The 17,457-nt window shown below is 39.9% G+C and overlaps 1 protein-coding gene across 1 annotated transcript; it reads right to left on the bottom strand.

The window, feature by feature from the left end:
- Positions 1-11,641: 11,641 nt before the first annotated feature.
- On the bottom strand, positions 11,642-13,704 carry LOC135640435 (AT-hook motif nuclear-localized protein 27-like). The gene has a single exon (XM_065154862.1). It carries the CDS (start codon positions 13,022-13,024, stop codon positions 12,134-12,136), a length of 891 nt encoding a protein of 296 aa, XP_065010934.1. The 5' UTR covers positions 13,025-13,704; the 3' UTR covers positions 11,642-12,133.
- Between the last annotated feature and the right edge of the window lie 3,753 nt (positions 13,705-17,457).

Here is a 17,457-nt window from a genome sequence, read left to right as displayed (position 1 = left end):
ATATGTGAGCCCATCTTATTTCCTGATAAGATGCTTTGCTCACTTCCCACTAGCTTCCTTAGGTTTTGCATGCCCTACAAAGAGTTTGCAATATGGATTGTTGATCCAGAGTCAATCCACCATGTGTTAATATTAACATTAACCATATTAGATTCATAGCATACAAACAAGGTTGGTTTACCTTTTTTTTCAAGCTATTGTTAGAATTTCGTACGTTCCATCTTCATGTGTCCCTTCCTTTTACAAAAGAAACACTTTGCTTCTTTCTTGATATTAGCTTGGGGTGATATTTTACCTTTTCACTACTGATGAGCATTCTAATTGGCTTGATTTTTATCAGTTTTATTTTTCCCGCGAGTGGTTACCACTAATGCACTCTCACCTAGTTCCATCACTAGCCTCTCTTCTTCTTGAACACACATGGTCAATAATTCATTGATTAATTATTTATTTTTATGCGTATTGTATGAAATCTTAAAAGGCCCGTATTGATGTGGAAGGGTGATCAGAATATAGTGCACTAGGAAAGATTCTAACATATTAACCTCGAGTTTCTTAAGTTGAGCTGCAATATCTCACATTTGTATTATATGCTCATGCACACCATTTATGTTGGTGAGTCTAAGGGATGAAATTTTCATTATTATGGTACTTGCTAATGCCTTTTCCGAAGTGACGAATTGCTCATTGATAGCTTATAGCAAGTCTCGGACTTTTTCATGTTGGTCAACAGAACCATATATGCAAGCAGTTATCTTAGTTTTGATAAACATCAATTGGAGTACTGGTATTAGTGATTATACGTGGTTCGTCTTTCCTAATAGCATAATCAATATCCATCCATCCTAAATGGAGGAGAACCCTCTCTTTCCATATTTTATAGTTATCACCCCTAAGTTCGAGAATTTCACATTGAATATCAGAGAAATTAACAGTTTGAGAAACTACATAAAATCAAACATGCGTATGTCAAAATTTGAAACTTAATAGTTTAAATTGCATGTTTTACCAATGTGAAACAGTCAAAAAAATATGAATCTCATGACATAAAAATTGCTTGTGAGCTAAATTCTTAATTCAAATATATTCAAATAGTCTTTATGATAAAACTATCAAATTATATTCTAATTTATAATCCCTATAGGTAAATTATGAAAATAATCTGATCTTTTATCCTGATTAATTATATTGAATATAATAAAAGATTATGTGGGATAATAATTATTATATTAAATATAATTAGTCACATTACTTATGTGATCCTTACTTTAACTTTATATATGTTAGGATCAAGAGCACTAAGAGGGGGGGGGGTGAATTAGTGCAGCGGAAATTTTTCAGCGATTAAAACCGAAAGCTGCGTTCGTTTGACAAAAAACGATTTCAATGTAAAAGCCGATTCTAAGATTACTTAAGATTAAGCGAGATGACGTTAAAGTAAATCTACAAAGCCAGTTTCCAGCTTATGATGAAAATCAGAATGCAAGCGCAAATTGAAATGCGACGTTCGTACGATAAAACCAGTTTACATCTAAATGACAATTTTGAAGATACTGAACTTTGAGATATGTTTTATACATGCGCAGAAGGCAGTTTGCAGTTATGATTGAAATCAAGACGTAAACGTAAACTGAAATGTAATGATCGTACAAAAAAGCCGATTTACGTCTAAACGCAGATTCAGAAAGTTCTGAACTTAGAAATTCGTTCGTAAAAGCACAGAAGGTAGTAGCTATTTAGGAGGTTTGCAGTAAAGTTAAAAATGCTCAAAGTAAATGCAAACCGAGATTTAGAGTGGTTCGGTCAATCTTGACCTACTCCACTTTTGGCTTCCTCCACCGACGAGGTCACCAACGTCAACTAGAGGCCTTCCTTCAATAGGCGAAGGCCAACCACTCTTTTACAGTTTCACTCCTTTTGACGAGCTTAGGAGACAACCCTTACAGAAATTTTCTCTCCTCTCTTTACAACTCAAAACTTTGAAGAACAGAGGGAGGAGAACTTTTGGCCTTTACAACAATTTTGAGCTCTAAGAATCACAGAAAGATATCAAGATTTCGAGTGTAGGTTACTACCTTTTAGTGCTGAATGGGTGGGGTATTTATAGGCCCCAACCCAGTTCAAATTTGGAGCTCAAAACTGTCAATTCCCGGAATTCCGGAATCAGGCGGTTGCACCTCCTGACTGGGGCGGTTGCACCGCCTGGCAGAGCTCAAAGACTGAGCCTCTGGGCGGTGCCACCTCTGTCAGGGGCGGTTGCACCTCTCTGCTAGAGCTCGAAGACCGAGCTTAGGCGGTTGCACCTCCTGACTGGGGCGGTTGCACCACCTGCCAGAGCTCGAAGACCGAGCTCAGGCGGTGCTACCTCCTGTCAGGAGAGGTTGCACCGCCTAGTCTCACTTGGAGACTGAGCCCAGGCGGTTGCACCTCCTGGCTGGGGCGGTTGCACCGCCCAGTCTCCCTGGGAGACTTAGCCCAAGCAGTGCTACCTCCTGGCTTGGGCGATTGCACCTCCCACAGCAATCAGGGTCCGAATGGGTAGATCCATTCAGCCCAATTTGAGTTTTTCAGGGGCCCAATTGCCCCAAGATTAAGCTAATGGGATCACCTCCCATTACCAACTTAATCATTGTGCTAACTACGATAAATCCTAAGACAATTTCTGCAGCTTGCTCTAGTGCGTCAATCGCTTCTTCCGGCGAGTTTCCGGTGAACTTCCGTCGATCATCTGATGAACCCTCGGTGATTCTCCTACGGACTTCCGGCAAACTCCTGGACTTGCGACGATCCACTTGGTGAGTTCCGACGAACTTCTTTGGCAAGCTTATGGACTTCTCGGATTTGTTCCCGCAGAACCTCCGACGACTGTCCGAACTTCCGTCGAGCTCTCGAACTCCCAACGTATTGTCATGACTCCGGCGCAACTCCTGCTGCATGTCTTACTTTCATCGTAGTTAATCCTGCACACTTATCTCAACATATAGGTTAGACAACAAATGACAATTGACTTCATCATTAAAATCCGAGATTCAACAATATATAATTTTAATTAATTAAAAATACTGTGACTAATTTCTAATTAATTAAGATTATATGAACTATTAGATATTTTAGACATATAAAATGGACTCACAAGCATATATAACCAAATATGCATAAGCATTTTACTAACTTCATGTATTTAAAAGTTATATTCTCATGATTTGCAACATGAAATATATCAAAAAGTTTCAAAAATAAACCAAAATAAAGTCATATTCATGGGATAAAAATAAAAACTTTTTCATATCAACGCAGAGGTCAAAGGGCTCTGATATCAAATGTTAGAAATGTTTTATACCAAAATATGTTTCTAAATCATTATAATAGAAACACAATAAAACTAATGCGGAAACGAAATAGTATACCTCCAACCATTGTTGTCAAGAATTTCAGCAACAATTTCTTCTTGATAATTTCTTCTTGAACTTTGGCACTTCTCGGCTCAGAACTCTCGCTTTAGATGGTGTAGGAAATTCTTTTGACTTCAAAGAGATGTTGAGCCCGAGGACCAAAATCCTCGTTTATATAGATGTTCTCTCGTAAGAACATTTATTATCATTAACTTATAACGGTCAAGAATTAATTCAAATTTATAATATTTAAACCATAACGAAGAATTTTAATGATATTAAATATTTAATAATAATGATTCATTTAGAATGAAAAATCAAAATATTTAAACCACAATGAATGATGAAATTGATTATGAACTTAATGAGAATGATTACATTATTATTAAATAAAATATTTAATAATAACGGTTACAAATAATATATATATTATCTTAAAACTGTTCATATATAAGAAAATAAGATAGCACAACACTAATTTCACATCAATTAGGGAGTTTGAGAAACAAGATATTATAATAACACTCGAGCCTTCTCTTTTCGAGGCACCGACGTTTTGTTGAGGAGTTGTTCATTGGACTTATTATTACACTATATACTTAATTCGCTCAACACGGTTTGTAAACCATATGAAGAATTATACAATCAATCTTTTCTCAACAAGATTTTACCCATAACTTAATCAACTCAATTGTGATATGATTTGACGGACTATCAAACTCAAAACAAATTAGTCCAAAAGTGACATATTTAACACGCCCAGTTTGATTACTAGTCACCAAGCCCAACTTAAAATTGAATTGCGCTGTGTTGGGCCAGGTCAAATCCAAGTCAACCCATGTCCAAGGTTAGTGGAATTGTTATCTGACCCATATAACAAAAGTGTGGGTAGTTCCATTATTCTTTACTAGTGTGCAATGGAAAAGGATTCGTAATCACTTCCTTAGATTATACAATCAAAGTAACTTCCTTCTGTGATTAATTAGCATGATGTTGATGATAAATCATACAACCACAATGACATTCTTTTAGTCCTTGGTCTGATTTTAAATGAGTGGCAATTATATTTTTGGAGAGATTTTAATATTTCAGTCAAGTTTTTGATTCTTTGTGTTATGAATAATTCCCGCACTATCGATCACAATGTAAGTTAGTGATTCTAGCAGGTTGAGTCCTTTTTCTCGGGGATGAACTGTTAATACTAGTTCTACATTTTGTCTTTCCTCAACGGTTAATATTTGTCCGCTAAATAAGAGGATAGAGGTATATAGTCAGTCAAGCAACGTAGAAGTCCTTTACATGCAAAATAGATATTTCTTTCTTGATTCCATTATCTCTATTACCAAAATACTATTGGTCATACGTGGGCTTCGACAAATTGGATCGTTTGAGTCCAATTCAAAGAAATTAAAGAGAGAGAGAGAGAAAGGGCAAAATGTGTGACGGCAGCGTGCGTGCGTAGGTGTGCATGTAGCGTGCGGCCGCATGCAGAAAAAAAAAAGGAGAGAGAAAGATTAGGTTTCTGAGTTTTCTATTTGACGATCGGTGGTCAAACGTTGCCAGTTTCGGCCCAAATTTTATGTGGAGAATCCTTACAACAAACTCTACAATCCTAATGGTGTTGATCTACAGTTTACCCTCTCTAAGGTACTTTCCTACTATATCTACTCTGTGAGACATAGAATTCTCTTTTGAGGAGATCCATCCTATATGATGATATGCTAGAGTCAAGATCTATGTTCTTGATGTTATTCTGATCCTCTAGTTATTCTAGAGAAGACCTACTATAAACCTATTATCATTATTATTGATAGTGGAAGTTTGAAGTGGACTACGGTCCCGTGGTTTTTCTCACATTGGATTTTTCACGTTAAAAGATTTGGTCTCACTGTGTGATTGAAGTTTTGCTCTATTATTTATGCTGTGCTAGTTGATATTTTCATTTGGATATCAAGTTGGTATTTTGATGAGGAACCCATTTTGATACACAAAGAGGGAAAAGAATATTTCGCTTTAATAGGTTTTTCCCAATAAGTGGTATCAGAGCAGTAGGTTATTTGGTGCTAGTTTTCTTGTGTGATTGAAATGGAGCAGTCGGATGGTATGATTAAATTGAACTCATCAAATTATTCAACTTGGAGGCGTATGATGGAAGATTTACTTTATTGCAAAGATTTGTATAAGCCTATCAAGGTTAAAGATAAACATTCTACTATGGACGATGAAGAATGGGAAGTTCAACATAGAAAAGCTATTGCCTATATTAGAAGATGGATGGATATAAACTTGCATGAGCATATTTCAAATGAAACCAGAGCTGATGTTATTTGGCAAAGGTTAGAAAACCTCTTTGCGAAAAAGATAGTGGGAAATAAAATTTCTCTCCTTAGAAGGCTTGTAAATTTGAAGTATAAAGATGGTGGTAACATTGTTGAGCACATAAGCCTATTTCAAAGTCTTACAAATAAGTTGGTTGCTATGAAAATGAATATAGATGATAAGATGCAGGGATTATTACTTCTCAGCTCTTTACCAGAAAGTTGGGAAACATATGTGGTGACAATTTGTAACTCCACGCCAGAGGGGACTCTAACTATAGATATGGTTAAAGACAGTTTGCTAAATGAAGATGCTAGAAGGAAAGAACAGGGTGAATATTCTTCTGGGGCATTTGTTACTGAAAAACAAGAAAGACGTGGAAGAAGTCAGAAATCCATATGGTTATAGAGGAAGATCCAAGTCTAGAAGAGATATTAAATATTTTCACTGTAATAGGCCAGGTCACATGAAGAAAGAGTGTAGGTTTTGGAAGCAAGAACAGAATGAAATGAAGAAAAATGAGAAAGAGACCAATACAGTTGCTGCTGAAGGTAATATCACTATTGTCTGTGGTGAAGGTTGTGTTAGTCTTGTAGCTCAGGACAGTAATTGGGTAATTGACTCTGGTGCTTCATTTCATGTTACTTCTCATGGTGATTTCTTTAGATCTTACACTGTTGGTGACTTTGGTAATGTCAGAATGGGAAATAGTGGTACATCTAAGATTGTGGATATTGAAGATATTTGCTTGGAGACCAGTATTGGGAGCAAATTGATACTCAAAGATATAAGACATGTTCCAGATATTTGTCTTAACTTGATATCTGCAAGTAGACTTGATGATGAGGGCTTTGCACACTATTTTGGTGAAAGCAAATGGAAACTCACTAAAGGTTCTCTGATTATGGCAAGAGGAAAGAAACTAAACTCTTTTTATGTCATGGAAGCTAAGCTACACAAAGGAGAGATTAATGCAATTCAAAAAGGTGAAAGTATAGATCTTTGGCATAAGAGGCTTAAACATATAAGCGAGAAGAGACTTCAAACTCTTGTTAGAAAGCAGTTCTTACTAGAGTTGCAAGGTACATCTCTTAAATCTTGTGATCATTGCTTAGTTGGAAAAATAAATAGAGTTATATTTCAGACATATCCATCATCTAGAAGATCAGATGTTATTGATTTAGTTCATACTGATGTTTGTACTATGTAAACTAGAACTCTTGGAGGTGCTCTTTATTTTGTTACTTTTATTGATGATCATTCTAGAAAAGTGTGGGCTTTTACTTTGAAATCTAAAGACCAGGTACTCGATGTTTTCAAGGAGTTTCATGTCAGTGTTGAAAGAGAAACTGGCAGAAAACTAAAATGTGTTCGATCAGATAATGGTAGCGAGTACAGGGGTCCTTTTGAGAATTATTGTAGGTTCCATGGTATCAAGCTTGAGAAAACAGTTCCTAAACTCCTCAACAGAACGGTGTGGCAGAAAGGATGAACAGAACCATTGAAGAAAGGATTAGGTGTATGCTTTCCCACGCCAAGTTATCAAAGTCATTTTGGGGGGAGGCTATGAGAACTACAATTGATCTGATAAATCTTTCTCCATCAGTTCCTCTAAAAGGTGATGTTCCAGAGAGAGTATGGAGAGGAAAAGATATATCTTATAATCACTTAAGAGTCTTTGGGTGTAAAGCATTTGTTCATATTCCCAAAGATGAGAGGTCCAAGCTTAATAATAAGGCAAAAGCATGTATCTTCTTGGGATATGGTCATGAAGAGTTTGGGTACAGATTATGGGATCCAGTGAACAAGAAGATTATTAGAAGCAGAGATGTTATGTTTCTTGAAGACCAATTGTTTGATGATGGTGATAATATTGAGAAGCCAGATACCTCTATTTATACTCCTTGGAGTTTGGGTCCAGTTCCTTCACCTGTAGTTCATGATGATCATGGGGGAGATGAACAAGATGATTGTGGTGAGAATACCAGTGATGATACACCTACAGTTGATGATACTGAACCAACTGAACAAGCACCTCCACCACCAGTTGAGATTCCACTGAGAAGATCCACTAGAGAGCGACAACAATCTACCAGATACTCTCCACATGAGTATGTTATGCTTACTGACGGGGGAGAGCCAGAAACTTACCAAGAAGCTATTCTACATAAGAATAAGAATGAGTAGGTTAAAGCCATGCAAGAAGAGATGAGATCCTTGCTTGAGAACCACACCTATAACTTAGTAAAATTGCCTAAAGAGAAGAAAGCTCTCAAGAATAAGTGGGTCTACAAATTGAAGACTGAAAACAATAGCTCACAACAAAGATACAAGGTATGACTAGTTGTGAAAGGATTCAGTCAGAAGAAAGGTATTGACTTTGAAGAAATATTTTCTCCAGTTGTAAAAATGTCCTCTATCCGAGTTGTTCTTGGTTTAGCTGCCCGCTTGAATTTAGAAGTTGAGCAACTTGATGTGAAAACAGCATTTCTTCATGGTGACTTAGAAGAAGAAATTTACATGGAGCAACCAGAAGGTTTCAAAGTCAAGGGAAAAGAAAATATGGTGTGTAAGCTTAGGAAAAGCTTATATGGACTCAAACAGGCACCTAGACAATGGTATAAGAAGTTTGATTCCTTTATGAAGAGCCAAGGGTATGATAGAACCACATTTGATCATTGTGTGTTTATGAAGAAATTTTCAGATGATAATTTTATTAGTTTACTGCTATATGTTGATGATATGCTGATTATTGGCCATGATGTTGGAAAAATTGGAAAGCTTAAAAGAGAGCTAAGTAAGTATTTTGCCATAAAAGACTTGGGATCGGTGAAACAAATACTTGGCATGAAGATTCTTCGTGATAGGAAGAAAAGGAAGATTTGGCTATCTTAGGAGACGTATATTGAAAAAGTTCTTGAAAGATTCAACATGAGTAAAGCCAAAGCAGTTTGTTCTCCACTTGCAGGTCATTTCAAGCTTAGTTTGAAACAATGTCCTACAAGTGAGAAAGAAAAAGAAGAAATGTCTAGAGTGCTTTACTCATCTGCAGTAGGCAGTTTGATGTATGCTATAGTTTGTACTAGGCCAGATATAGCTCATGCAGTTGGAGTTGTCAGTCGATTTCTCTCTAATCCTGGAAAGGAACATTGGACAATAGTGAAATGAATATTAAGATATCTAAGAGGTACTTCCAGATTATGTTTATGTTTTGGCAGTGATGAACTTGTGTTAGAAGGTTACACAAATGCAGACATGGCAGGTGATACTGATTCCAAGAAGTCCACTTCGGGATTCTTGATGACATTTGCAGGAGGAACAGTCTCTTGGCAGTCTAAGTTACAGAAGTGTGTTGCTCTATCAACCACAGAAGCAGAATACATAGTAATTACTGAAGCCTGCAAGGAAGCTTTATGGATGAAAAAGTTTCTACAGGAATTGGGCTTGAAACAGGAAGGATATACTGTTTACTATGACAGTCAGAGCGCTATTCACCTCTTCAAGAATTCAACATACCATTCTAGATCCAAGCATATTGATGCGAGATATTACTGGATTCGTGATGTGCTTGAGTTGAAAAAATTACAGTTGGAAAAAATGCATACTAATGAGAATGGATCAGATATGTTGACAAAGTCTTTGCCTAAAGAGAAGCTTGAAGCATGTAGGCGAAGAGCGGGCTTGGTACAGCCCACCATATGAGCTGGAGGGGGAGAATTGTTGGGTCCAGCCCATATGTGGGCTTTGACAAATTGGGTCGTTTGAGCCCAAATCAAAGAAATTAAAGAGAGAGAGAGAGAGAGAGAGAGAGAGAGAGAGAAAGGGAAAAATGTGTGATGGTAGCGTGCATAGGTGTCCGTGTAGCGTGCGGCGGCGTGCAAAGAAAAGAGGAGAGAGAAATAGAGAGAGAAATAGAGAGAGAAAGATTAGGTTTTTGAGTTTTCTGTTTGACGATCGGTGGCCAAACGTTATCAGTTTCGGTCCAAATTTTATGTGGAGAATCCTTGCAGCAAACTCTACAAGTTTACCCTCTCTAAGGTATTTTTCTACTATATCCACTCTGTGAGACCTAGAATTCTCTTTTGAAGAGATCTATTTTATATGATGATATGCTAGAGCCAAGATCTATGTTCTTGATGTTATTCTGATCCTCTAGTTATTCTAGAGAAGACTTACTGTAAACCTGTTATCATTATTATTGATAGTGGAAGTTTGAGATGGACTACGGTCCCGTGATTTTTTTCACATTGGGTTTTTCACGTTAAAAGATTTGGTCTCACTGTGTGATTGAAGTTTTGCTCTATTATTTATGTTGTGCTGGTTGATATTTTCATTTGGATATCAAGTTGATATTCTGATGAAGAACCCATTTTGATACACAAAGAGAGAAAAAAATATTCCACTTTAACAGATTTTTCTCAACAAATACTTTTAACCATTATATGGTAGAAAATTTTAACTGTTTCCGAACAAGTAGAAAAGACGATTTGTTTCCGGAAAGCCCTTGTTCTATAGTAGTATAAATATTTTTTTTTTTTCTGGTATCAAAATAGGCATTATGTCATTCACACAGTATGAATTCAAATTTGCTAGCATGCATTAATGACACGTTCCTGATGCAAACCAGTTCTTGTTGCTCATTTTGTCAGCCCTATACCAAACTACACAACGTCAGTATCATAGTCCATTGATTATGAACCATTGTTCAGAATTTTGTTTAAAAACTAGTATTTGATATTTCAAGTTTGGATCTGTTCTCAATGCAGCATTTTTAAACTTTAGGCCTCAGAAAGCTAGTGTTCTACATACAAGGCATGGACCCTTTTTATATTCTATAGCCTATTGGCTTGCAGATAATCTGGCTTGTTCTTCTAGAAGAACACCTAGATTCGATCTCAGGAGCTTAAACACCCAATCAAAAGATAGTTTTCATGGGTAGCAGAGGATGTATACATACTGAACTTTAATAGCCCCTCTTATATGCAATTAACATTTAAGTGCCCACAATCTGCCATCCGTTCTAATACCATCAGAAAAGTTCTGATTGGGTGATCAATAATCTCAAGAGCATTAGGAAACAGCTAAATTGATGTTAGATTATAACGTACATAAAGGTAATAAGTTGTCGACAACAATGAGCAGGAAGATCTCAAAGCAAACACTTGTAGGTGCAAAAGCCTCTCAAACTAGAAAATCCACGAGAGAGAGAGAGAGAGAGAGAGTGTGTGTGTGTGTGTGTGTCCCCATGCATGCATGGCGGACGCTAGCAAACAAGAGGTGTACATGAAGAGTTATCACATGAACTTAGAGGAGTAATTGTTCGGCCAGCAAAGCCTATGACTCTTTAATGCAACTGTGTCAGCAGACAGCTCCACAATGAAGAAAACACGACCACAGTGGAGCATATACCATATTTTTCCTTCGAGTTCATGGAACCAATAAGAACTATGATGGAAGTACACTTCGTAAACAGGAGTTACCACATGTAAATAGGTAGTCTGTCAAGGTAACTATGGTGTTTGTCTTTAGTCAATTTCAGACCTACTCATCCTTGAGACTACCAAAAAGAATACCATATGTTTTTTAAGTGATGGTAAAGATGAAAGCAGATGATGGGTATCTGTCAGCCTGCAATCAACATTTCGATGGAGTTTGTCTTTCATGCACAACGACAACACTGCATCACCATCTCTCTCTCTCTCTCTCTCTCTCTCTCTCTCTTCATCAAGGCCCTCTCTGGTCTCTCCTATCGCATTGACCAGTAACTGGAAACAGTCCAGGGTTTAACATCTGTCTGCTTAGTGTGTACTAGTTAACTGGCAAATCAAGAGAGCACAAAAGGATGTCCACATGCATGTAAAGCGTGGTCCAGTGCTTGGGAGCTGAGCCTCTTCTTCAAGACTTCCATGGTCGCATGATGTAAACACCACTGAATCGGTACTTGAGAATGCAATGCTGATGCACTTATGGTACACATTGGAGTCATTGTGTTATGGAAGACAGGAAATCTCTGCAACTCAATATCAGAATACAGTTGCTGCATATCTCATAACATTGGACGAAGGAAGAGACAAGATGTGAAAACAAGAGAGACAAGATAACGAGTCACGAGACTGGAAATAGCATGCAGGCATGGATTTCAAATCCACTCACCTTGGAAACCTCTGTGCCTTCTCATTGTCTTCAACTTCTCTGTGATATTATCTTCTTCTTCTCCATTGCCATCATGCATCTGATAGTTTGATATTTCTGTGTCTCAATATCTCATCTATTTTTGAGACAGCAGAAGAGATGCAATGACTTCATCTATTTAGCATTTCCATTTCTCCAGCCAAACATAGATCAACAAGAAGAGTCAATCTTCTTTCTCTGACACCGATGGATATGAATCGGCAGAACAATGAAGTCTCAGCTATGAAGGATTAGAAAGGTGGCCTAATCCCACCACCACCCCATCCAAAAGCATCGCTTGGGAACTGGTAACTCCCCATGTTACCACTCAAGTTATAGAAGGGAACACCGCCGGCGCCGCTAGCACTACCGCCGTCTCCGCCGCCTCCGCCGCCTCCGGAAACGCCCGAAGACTGCGACACTGCCGGCTGCTGGCTCTGCGCGGCAGCTGCTTCCTCCTCCTCGCCTTCCAGTGGCAGCCGCTCGTATACCGCATTGGCGAAGGACGCCACCATCAGCATCACCGGACCCGTCGCCACCAGCGGCCCCGCCACGCTGCCTCCCATCACCTGCCCCTGGCCTCCGGCCAAGAACACCGACAACCCGCTGGCGCCAGGAGGCGCCGGCGGCGGGAGGACGGTCCCCGTCAGCGACAGAATCTCGAACCGGCCCCTGAGCGTGGCCACCATGCTCCCCGGCGGCGACGCCCCGGGCTGGCGGAGGGCCACGTTGGTTACCGCGCCGGTGCCGCTGAGGACGGAGACCCCCCGCCCCCGTCGCCGAGAGTACTCGGATACGCACTCGAAGACGTCCGCCCCGCTGGCGACCTCGATCACGTGGGAGCGGAGGGCGTTGGGGCTGTCGCGCGTGACTATGATCGGGGGCTTCGGTTTGTTCTTGGAGCCCGGGGGACGGCCGCGGGGGCGGCGGACAGGGCCCCCGGAAGTGCCCGCCGGGGAGGAGTCAGACGGATGATCGCTGCCGCCACGGTCGGAGGAAAGCTTGGGGCTTTCCTCCGTGGAGGGCTCGGATTCCTGCGGCGGGATTTGGGTCGACGGCTGCGGCGGGCGAAGGAGGTGGTGGAGGTAGCGCGAAGAACTTCCATCGCCGCCGCTTGCACTTCCGGATTCCATCCCGGCCATCGCTGACACATCTACTCTCTCCCACCACTTGTTTGCCAGCTTCTCTTCTCCGCTCTTCTTCACCTCGCTCTCAAAGATTCTCTTCTCTTGCTTTTGAATTCAAAGCTTTAACCTTTTGTCCCTCAAACCAACTCCAAAGATGAGATTTTTCTTCTTCTTCTTCCTTCTTGGATAGACTCCAGGGTGTTTCAGTGCGCTTTACACCGATTAAATCGCTTACAGTAATATTCAGAAACAAAAAACAACTCAGATTCGTACTTCAAAAGAGTCGAGAATTAACCGAGATGAGTTTAATCTCCAGGACCATCAGCAGAGGCCTTCTCTCTTAATTGCACCACTGACCGAGCTATATAACAAACGATCTCTTTTTCCCACAAGACAGATCTCATCTCCAGCGGAAAAATCAATACATCGAGGTAGATCTAGTCCAGCAAAGCCAGGAAATCACCCAAGAGCCAGCGGCTCCTTTCTCCGATCCTTCAAGAACAAACATAAGCCACGAAGAATTCTTTGCAGCAGAACGCATGATGCTGGATCTGCGTTACTGTCCTCCTCCTCAGACAGAAAGGTGGTCTCAGAGCTGAGTTTTGGATGGAGGAAGGTGGGTTCTGAGAGAAGGAAAAGATGGTGGGGTTGTGCACAAAATGTCTGGAAAGCAGATGAAATGGCTTCGAAGAGAGAGAGAGAGAGAGAGAGAGAGAGAGAGTTTACTCACATAGTAACTGTCTATTATATGGACTTAGCCATAAGAGAGAGAGAGAGAGAGAGAGAGAGAGAGTTTTCTCACATAGTAACTATCTATTACATGGACTTAGCCATAACTTCTATAGTGCCTGTAAAAGCATGCATACGGTATACTTAGAGAGAGAGAGAGAGAGAGAGTTTTCTCACATAGTAACTGTCTATTATATGGACTTAGCCATAACTTCTATAGTGCCTGTAAAGCATGCATACAGTATCATTAGAGAGAGAGAGAGAGTTTTCTCACATAGTAACTATCTATTATATGGACTTAGCCATAACTTCTATAGTGCCTGTAAAAGCATGCATACAGTATAATTATATAGGTTAGCCAGTACCTGTATCCTACGATGTCAAGTCAAAAGAACAGATTGAAGGTTGAAGGTGCAATAATCCCAGGGTGCAACAAGGTCATTGTTCTTTTACGGTTTGGCTTCCCATATAGATTTGGGTTGGGTTTGTCTGGCTTCATCTGCTCCTTTTGACCAATCATGCTGGCTACTTTGGCCCCCTGCAATATCAGGGAAATATAGCCCCATCTGCTGCGTCATTGAGAGGAAAAGAAGTACCGACTCATGCAGACTCCAAAATGGAATTCTCAAGCTTGGGACCATGTAGTGGTTGAGACTATTAGTGCCTTTGACCCACAGCAGATAAGCGTATGAACTCAGAGCGGGCTCCCTTGTGATCTCTGCATGAAAGAACCAGATTTAACCTTGTAACTTTGCCCACTTACATGCAGCAGCAGTACTACGTGCAGAAGAAATCAAACCCACAAAAGAAGTTGGTCCTTCTTTTCCTTGTCTATGAAACTTGCATCACTGAGGAAGGTGAACTCGCCGAGGAGGAAGAAGATGACCGGGAGACAACTGCGGGGTCAAGATGGACGGGGCACGTGCAGTCAGCGGGTCTAAGGGTGGCGCTCCCAGGCGATACAGCTGTCCGACACGTGGAGGTCGGTCGGGCATTGGAACTTGGTCAACCTTATCTGTTGCAGTGTGTCGCCTGCGTCTGCGTGCCAACGGCAGAACCTCCACCTTGGGGGTGCCCATTAATTGGCTGAGACCGGGGCCCCGGTCTGTGGCCCCACCATCTCCAGCCTGGAGCCAGTTCATTCACCATGGTGCTTTATATGCTAAATTACCAGATTTACCCCTATAAATATATATGTGTATTAATATTACATGTATTTATGTGTATCGCTGTCAAAATTTTGAAATTTATGTGTGTAAATATAAAACTTCGGTTCATATAATATATTTAAATTAACTATTATTAATTATAATTATATTAAAATTAAAATAAATAAATACCTTATTATCTGATCAATTATTTGTTCTTTCATGTTTTTTTAATATTTTTATGTTAAAGTATTTAAAAAATAAAACTGTCATATGGAAGTATGCCCACTTGGGATATTCAACAAATTGCAACTTAGTTTTATTTTTAATTTTTTTGTCTATTTTGATATATTCCTTAATTTTAGGGTTCATGGGCACCTAAATTTTTATAGGACCCATGGTCTCTTTTATGTTTATTGTCGATCAATCATAGACCTCTATACCTTCGATTTTTATAGCACGGGTTATCTTAAATATAATAAATATTTTTTTATAATAAATATTTTTGAAGGATATATTAATATTAAATTTAAATTATAAATATCGTTATCAACTGACTAGAATTAACCGTAATATGTATTTTAATGTGGATGGGGGTATATATGGTCAGCTAATAGATCAAACATAAACAAACAGATCAGGTCAGAGAAGATGCATGCTTTGTCTTAGGTTTCTTCAATCACACAATAGACTCTGTGAAATATAAGTAAGCACAGTAGTACTTGGATATAGTGTCGATGTACGCTTGTGGATGGAACTATTTTGTGTGGTTTCAGATGCTCTCGTTGCTAGATTTGGTTTTAGCTTCAGAATTGAACTTAATGTATTGTATGCATATAAAATGAGAGATTCCTAGTCTAGTTAATATAGTATTATTGTGCAAGTGATAGACAATCTTCTAATTAAAAAAAGAAGAAAAAAAAAAAAAGGTTTCTCACTTAATCCTAATCCTCAATTTATATAATCTAATTTTTAATATTAGAGAATGATTTGATGGGGCATATCTCTTCGAAAGACTCATTTCGCACTTCATCCGAGTCTCAAGTTCACAAATATATTCTAATTTGAACATAAAGATTCCATCCGATGCCATCTCTATTTGCATCGAAAAAATCTTTATTTTGACAATCATTTTGAACCACATTTGTTCCATTTATCCACCTCAATCTATCTCAACATCACATTGTTGTTAGGACTACAAGATTTTCTTGTCGAAGAACTAACTGCAGTAGGACAGATCGAAGAACTCGAACACGCCAAGTAAGTGGAGACTTTAACTTGAAGAGATGGCCATTCCAACCCCTGTGTGTCACATCAACTATTCACTCTGACAACCACCGTGCACACCTGCTACTGAGTTAGCCCAACTCCCAGTTGATATATCCATCCATCTTCACACCAAGTTAATTCTGAGCTCGACTTCTTCGGCAAACCAACCACCTGTTCGACGAAATTACCCGACGCCGTCATGTTGCTGCTCTTCGACTCTCTATGGCGATCGGTGTCGCGACGCAGGTTGACGCAGCTCCAGCACCCACATAAACGACTAATGATCTCATGGACCGAAAGCGTGGGAGCAGATTGGCTTCTTATAATAAATAATTCTCGGCGAGCGGCGCTTTGTCTTTTGTCGGAATCCATGTGCGTGCGTGCGTGCGTGCCAATCGCCCGCCCCATGTCCTGCTCCTCGATCCAACCACACCATCCCACATCTCCACAACTTTAACCCGATGCTTTTTGATCATTGCTTAAGCAAACCCGATCTGAGCTTTGTTTACGAGCTCGAAATGATAGCACATGAGCTGATGTGGGGCTGGTGGAACTCTTTCTCGTGCCCAGACAAACAGTTATGTGGAAGGAGACGTGAGTTGGCCTTCATTTCTCTTTAAATAGAAAAATCGGGGATCCCGGCTACCTGGCGCGAGCCGATTCGGCGGACGCTGCGGCTGGCAGGGGTGGACTGGGTCGGCAAGCACCCACCACGGGGGGGTGATCATGAAATCCGATCGTGATAAGGTCACCCCACCTTGATGAGATTGAGGAGACCGCCTACAAGAAAACCTGCTTCCACGAGTCTGAGTCTGATCTTGAAAACCAGGGGAGGAGCTGAATCGTGATGTGTGAGGTGGAAGGATAGGTAGGTTTCGAGCTTATCGCTTATCCCATGCTGTCTTCACCCACCTCGCCGGTGGAAAGTGATGGTCGTCATTGGTTTGATCCCTGATGATGGGCAATGATACAATGTCTGGGATTTGGATACTTGGGTTTGTTCCACAGTTAACCACACTCGGAAAAAAAAAAAAAAAAAGGAGGAGAAACCACATATGTTATTAGCACACGCTGGATTTGGATACTTGTTTGTTCTACCAGTTAACCACACTCGAAAAAGGAGGAGAAACCACATCTGAATGAACATATGTTATTAGGTCTGAATGGTTTTCACAATCATCACTGGTGCCTACTGTGGAAGAAACAGATGGATAACAAGATGATCACGAGATGTAATGCAATCCCCAGAACTGAAGGCCCCCAGCTATGCACTTGGGCGATTTATTTAGTAAGGCCAACTGT

The sequence above is a fragment of the Musa acuminata genome, chromosome BXJ3-6 (assembly GCF_036884655.1).
Source record: "Musa acuminata AAA Group cultivar baxijiao chromosome BXJ3-6, Cavendish_Baxijiao_AAA, whole genome shotgun sequence".
Taxonomy (NCBI): domain Eukaryota; kingdom Viridiplantae; phylum Streptophyta; class Magnoliopsida; order Zingiberales; family Musaceae; genus Musa; species Musa acuminata.
This window is presented reverse-complemented; position numbering and strand designations above follow the sequence as displayed.